We start from the raw sequence: 6,000 nt of genomic DNA on the forward strand, positions 1-6,000 counted from the left end.
GAGTGGGGCCAGGGATCGAACCCTCATCTTTATGGATCCCAGTTGGGTTCCTTTCCGCTGAGCCACAAAGGGAACTCCTCTTTATTTTAAAATATCATTTAAGGGAGTTCCCATCATGGCACAGTGGAAATGAATCCAATTAGGAACCATGAAGTTTCGGGTTTGATCCCGGCCTCGCTCCATGGGTGGGTTAAGGATCTGGCGTTGCTGTGGCTGTGGTGTAGGCTGGCAGCTGTAGCTCCAATTAGACCCCTAGCCTGGGAACCTCCACAGGCTGTGGGTGTGGCCCCAAAAAGCAAAAAAATAAAATAAAACAAATAAAAATAAAATGGCACCTAGGAAGTTCCCATTGTGGCTCAGCGGAAACGAACCTGACTAGTATCCGTGAGCATGCGGGTTTGATCCCTGGCCCTACTCAGTGGGGTAAGGGTCTGGAATTGCCATGAGCTGAGGTCTAGGCTGCAGATGAGGCTCGGATTCCGCATTGCTGTGGCTGTGGTGTAGGCCAGGAGCTGTGGCTCCGATTAGACCCCTAGCCTGGGAACCTCAATATGCCACAGGTGTGGCCCTAAAAAAATAAATTGAATAAATAAATAAAATAAAGTTGCACCTAGGAGCTCCCTGGTGGCTCAGTGGGTTAAAGATCTGGTGTTGTCACTGCTGCGGCTCAGGTTTGATCCTTGGCCCAAGAACGTCCGCATGCCCAGGGCATGGCCAAAAATAAAACAGCGTCTAACCTCCAAAGAAAATGACTAATGGGGTTTCATTGGGCTTGGCACCTCTAGGGTTGCCAATCTTAGTTCTCAGCTAACTATACCAGGTCCTACAGCACCCTCCATTTGCACCTGTGTTTAGATGTAGCACACACTGATGTTAATAGTAGTCAATATTCCCCTTTCTGCATGTTTTGCGTGAAATGTGTGTACTTTTACCAATAGAAGCCATTCCTCTGTCTCCGCTGAGGCCAACCTCCCCCCCCTCTATAAAATAAGGGGGGAAAAAGTTGAGGAGGAACTGACAGATCTTTTCAAGATTCCTACTAACTGCAGCTTTTTTAAAGTGTTGCTTCCAGGGAAAACACCAGAATCTACAAAAGCTGAGCGGTTCTTCCCTCAGGGCTGCTGTCAGGGAGAAACAGGGCCTCCCTGAGAGCACACAGACCAGGCTGGAGGAGAAAGGCCCCTTTCACACCCACTGAGCCCAGCGCCCCTCCTCCTTCAGGCTCTCTCCTGGGCATTCTCCTCCACTCCTACCACAACGCCAGAAGGTGGGACAAGTCACCTCATGGGCAAAACCCACAGCCATGTGTCCAGCCAAACAGCCGGGACTAGTTACAGTGCACCTGGTGACAGGATTTCAGGCCTTCAGATGAACAAAGAGGCACAAGGGCAGGGCAGGGGGAAACCCTAGGCCCCCCAGACCACCCCTCTCCTTTTATAGACTGAAGAAACCAAAGCCCAGAGGGGAGAGGAGATTCACCCCACGTCACTCTACTCCCTACAAATCCCCTCCAACCCCACCTCTAATCAAATAAGGCCCTTTAACGTAACATCTGTCCAGTTTTGTTTTGTTTTGTTTTGCTTTTCAGGGCTGCACCTTAGGGACACGGAGGTTCCCAGGCTAGGGGTCAAATCGGAGCTACAGCTCCTGGCCTACACCACAACCACAGCAATGCAGGATCTGAGCCGCCTCTGCGACCTATACCACAGCTCACAGCCTCGATGGATCCTTAACCCACTGAGCGAGGCCAGGGATCGAACTCACAACCTCATAGTTCCTAGTCAGATTTGTTTCCACTGCCCCACGAAGGGAACTCTCATCCATTCAGTTTTTTGATGACTAGAGTTCAAAACAGAGTAGGAAAACTGAAGCTGTGCAAAGCCAAGTCAAACCGAGAAAAAAAAAAAAAAAAAAAAAAAAAGACTGGGGAAATATGGCTCTCTCAAAAGGGGCACTGTTTAAGCCAGCAAAAGGGAGAGGCTGTCTCTTGAGTATGAAAGGTTTGAGCGAGGCTATGCTGGCTTGAGGGTGGGGTGGGGGTGGTGGCTGCCAGCATCTAGAGTCAGGCAATTAAGACTGAGTGAGAAGAGAATGAGAAGGGATGAGTTTGAAGGAAAGCTTCAGAGAACACAGATGGACAGAGAGACGGTCTCAGCTTAGGGGTAGGACAGGGCAGTGGGGCATCTATCCTAGAACTCATAGGGTTTCAGCCCAAATGACTAAGAAATTGCCCACCTCAATCATGGAGCCATACCTTGTTCGGAAAACCTTCCTGGTTCCCCACTGCATTGCTAAACTTTGCACCGTCAAATCCGGCGCCCAGCATCCAAGACTCCAGCTGTCCTTTTCCGTCTCATTCACCTACCATCTCCCTCTCCCAGACACTGCTCTCCAAATGCACAGAACTTCCCAACCTTCTGTCTTTGCTTATGGCCCTGCTTTCACCTGGAATGCTCTCACATTTTCTTGGCCTGCTAAAAACCTCCACCAGTCTTTAAAGAATTGGGGAAACAGAGGCTCAGACCCAGAGAACAATGTGGCAATGAGCTCCCTGAAAGCAAACACAGTATCCTCTTCTGTCCTAATCATCCTCATACTTCACGGAGCCCACACCCAAGCTGCTATTTAACAAAAGGCAGAGATAGTCCCTGGAATCCCTATCAGCTCTGGAACCAGAGAAATCAGTTGTAAAGTGATAAACTGGACACAATTTAATCTGAGCTTTAACAGGGAGACTGATGTCTCAAGAAGGGTCAGCTCCAGTCTGCCAGATATCAACAAGGAGCAGAGGGGCAAAATCCTATTTTCTCTGCCTCTGGCCCACCTCTGGTCAGAGAGGCACAGAAACTGAGCCAACCTTCTGTGGGTCAAGCTTTAAACTTAGCCCTCCCTGCAAGAAGTTTGAAGGAGACACTGGACTCTGACTTGTCCAACTCAATGTATCGAGTCAGCAGAACTGGGTGTTCCAGTGAGGTCTCAGCAGGCCAGGAGCTCATCAAGCCCCCACAGTTCGTGTGTTAATGAGGCCAAATGTTGTGGTCCCGCTACTGTTTCCTCCCATGCATTCAAGGGACATTAAGTGACCAACTCACCGCCACGACATCTAGTTCGGATGCCTAGGAGAGTGAGATCAAGGAACTCTCCCCCTTTCTAGGTTAGAACTATCTTGAGGAAGCAGCTCAGTGACTATTTCATCAGTTCTTATAAATCTTAAGAGCGTTCACTTTTTTTTACATTACCCTTGAATTCCACCCCAGTTAGAACTCTCCCACACAAGGATCTCTTACGCCCACCCCAGCCATCTGGTTGCAGGGAGGCAGAAATCACTACTGGGTGTATGGTCACTTTACACACAGTTATGAACGCAAGTCAAGATCCCAGCCAGCTGGCCACCAGGAGGAAGTCCCAGGGCCACCCTACACAGGCCCCAAAGCCCCATGCTTCTGCTACCCATTGGGAGTGACTGTGTCCATAGAGAACAAGATATGACTGTCAGTCAAGGTTTCAGAGGAGGCCTAAGGGAAGGAACTGTGCAAGACGGGCCTCAACACCTCCACTTTTGTCAGGGAATCGTTACTGGCGGAATGACGCCAAAGGTCTCAGACAGAGAGAGAAAAAGCTTTGGAAGCAAATCCAAGTCTCCTCAGAGTCTTCCTCCCCTGGTACCCAGCATAACCTCTGAAATTCTCATTTCTTTCTTTACTGTCTGTTGTCCTCACCCACCTACCCCATCCCCCAATGGATCTTGGTTCCACGCGGGTAGGACAGCCACAGAGCAGGCAGTGCCTGGCACCAAGAGCAGCTCAATGATAATGGATGAATTCAGTTCAACAAGTGAACCGTGTTTGAGGGCCTTACTTTGTGCCAGGTGCCCGGCACCAGTGGGCGAAGGGATGGGAGTCGAGGGGGAGGGCGGGGGCGGGTAGGCATTCTCTTGTTTTAGCCAGGGTTGGCGGAATGAAGGTAGCCACGCGGGTGGGAGGAAGCCTAGCCGGCGGACCCCAGCAGGGAACAGCTGCTACTCTTCCAGCCTCCTCCGGCCCTCCCGCCCCACGGGCCCCGGCGCCTGTGCTCACCCGCTGCAGCTCGAGCTCGATCTCGCCAGCCTTGAGCACGATGGGTCCCCGCACCGCATACTCCACCGCCTTCACCTGAGGGTTCATGGACTCGAGGGTAAGGATGCGCTCACGCCGGCTCCGTTCCGGCCGCACCTTGAGCACTGCCGAGGCCTCGGCGGCCGCGCTGCTCTGACTACGGCCCCAGGGACCGAGGGTCCGGGGGCAGCAGCCCCGCCGGACCAGCGCCGCCGCTCGCTGCATCGCGCGCCCGCCCAGAGAAACCTTGGCACAAAAAAGGAAAGAGAACAAACACCTCGCGCACAGCCCAAGACGGGCACGCGGGCGCCCGCCCCCAAGCCCAGCCAAGGGCTCTTTCAGCGAGCGGTGCCAGCCTGGCTACGGAGACTGGTGCCCATCCCCCGGCAACTGGGACCCTGCACCGCGCTGCTACAGAGCCAAAGCACTGCACAACTGGGTTCTGCAAAGGCTGCGCCCAATGCATGCACGCAACGTGCCTGTAGCCCCTGGCCGCCCCTCGCGTCGTCCGACTAGAGCGCGCGCCCGGGGCTGCTCCTCGGTTCTGGCACCCGCTGCCGCATCCCAGCACCCGCACCGCCCGGCCCCCTGCGCTCTCACACCCACAGCGGGCGAGTCCAGGCCTGCCCGCTGGCTCCTGGGTCTTGTAGTTCCCCAGGCTAGTTTTGGAGCAGAGGTGGAGAGCCACGAAACTACAAATCCCACAGTGCACCGCGCTGGCCTGATCCGTGGCCGAGCCAGAGGCGGGAGCGGTGGTCTGGCTCTGCTGCGAGCTGGGCGGGCTCTTTGTCAGGCTGAGGGGATGGGGATCCGGGAGGGGGTCTGGTGGTGCTGTCCTCCCAGCCTTCTGCGAATTTCGAGCTATTTGCAGCTTCTCCCTAGAGGCGCGTCACGTATTCCCCCACTCACCTCCTCCCCCAACACCTGCAAGGACGCAGGCTGAGAGATGGTGCAGTCCTCGCCCCAAGTTTCATCATCCAGGGCCTGGCGGTGGCTGTGGTCGCTCAACATGGACTGGTAGGAAGTGGGGGTTAGGAGTTTGGGACTTGACTGTCACCCTTACCTCTCTCAACGTCGGTTTCCTTGTCGGCAAAACGGAGATCAGTTCACAGCCTCTAAGGGTGTGGTGAAAATTAAGGGACTAGCACGGAGTTCCCTTGTGGCTCAGCAGGCTAAGGATTCCACGTTGTCACTGTCGTGGCTTAGGTTAGCGCTGTGGCTCGGGTTTCATCCACGGCCCAGAACCTCCGCATACCGAGATGTGCCCTCCGCCGACCCCTGCAAAAACAAAAACAAAAAAAGACCCGCGGCTGATGTATACCAGGTGGTCAGGCTTTTCCTGACAGCTGCATTTGAAACTCCACCTATATCACCCCTTAATTTCCTTTCTAGCGTCAAAAATTTAGACACTTTTTACTGACTCCCCCATTAACCATGTAAGCCCCAGGCGGCAGGGACGGCGTTTTTCTTGTTCAGTGTATTCAGAGAATCTCTAAGTGTTCTCAGCACACAGTAAGCACTGGTAAACATTTTTTGAAAAATAAATGCTCAGCTCAAGGCAGCTATTCTTTTTGGCAGAGGTGTCTGTAGGCAAAGGCATCCTGGCTTATCCAGAGTGAGAACAGGGCAAGAGTAGGAATGGAGACACCTGTTCTGAGACACCGAAACTGACAGAGAGGATGTAGAAGTCACTTCCCCTCTCTGAGCCTTAGATTCTCTATCTGCAAAATAAGTTGAATTAGATGACCTCTGAAATCCCTCCTGGGCTTGGAAATTCTGTGTCCAGGTGGGTTTAGGCAGATAAACAGGCTCTCACCCCAACACACACACACATTAGATTTGTGAAAATAGAGGGGGCTTAAAACACACAGCAGTAGGAGTTCCTGTCGTGGCACAGCGAAAACAA

The 6,000-nt window shown here is 53.1% G+C and overlaps 1 protein-coding gene across 5 annotated transcripts in view; it reads right to left on the minus strand.

Moving 5' to 3' along the window:
- Positions 1 to 4,676, minus strand: part of GPT2 (glutamic--pyruvic transaminase 2) — a 44,252-nt gene extending 39,576 nt beyond the window's left edge. For 3 of the 5 annotated variants that reach the window (XR_014805957.1, XR_014805958.1, XM_003126995.5), the window contains exons 1-2: positions 4,574 to 4,676; positions 4,077 to 4,340 (exon numbers count right to left, since the gene is read on the minus strand). Coding sequence is in view for 1 of the 5 variants with exons in the window: in XM_003126995.5 (XP_003127043.1) it covers positions 4,077 to 4,319 (243 nt within the window). In the remaining 4 variants the exon portion in view is untranslated. Of the gene's footprint in view, positions 1 to 3,971 lie in introns of all 5 variants that reach the window. The other 2 variants (XM_084960348.1, XR_014805959.1) reach the window with 2 other exon arrangements.
- Positions 4,677 to 6,000: the final 1,324 nt, after the last annotated feature.

The sequence above is a fragment of the Sus scrofa genome, chromosome 6 (genome assembly GCF_054392235.1).
Source record: "Sus scrofa isolate SSC_HxYL_T2T_F1_AM1 chromosome 6, Sscrofa_HxYL_maternal_Yorkshire_Landrace_v2.0, whole genome shotgun sequence".
Lineage (NCBI taxonomy): Eukaryota > Metazoa > Chordata > Mammalia > Artiodactyla > Suidae > Sus > Sus scrofa.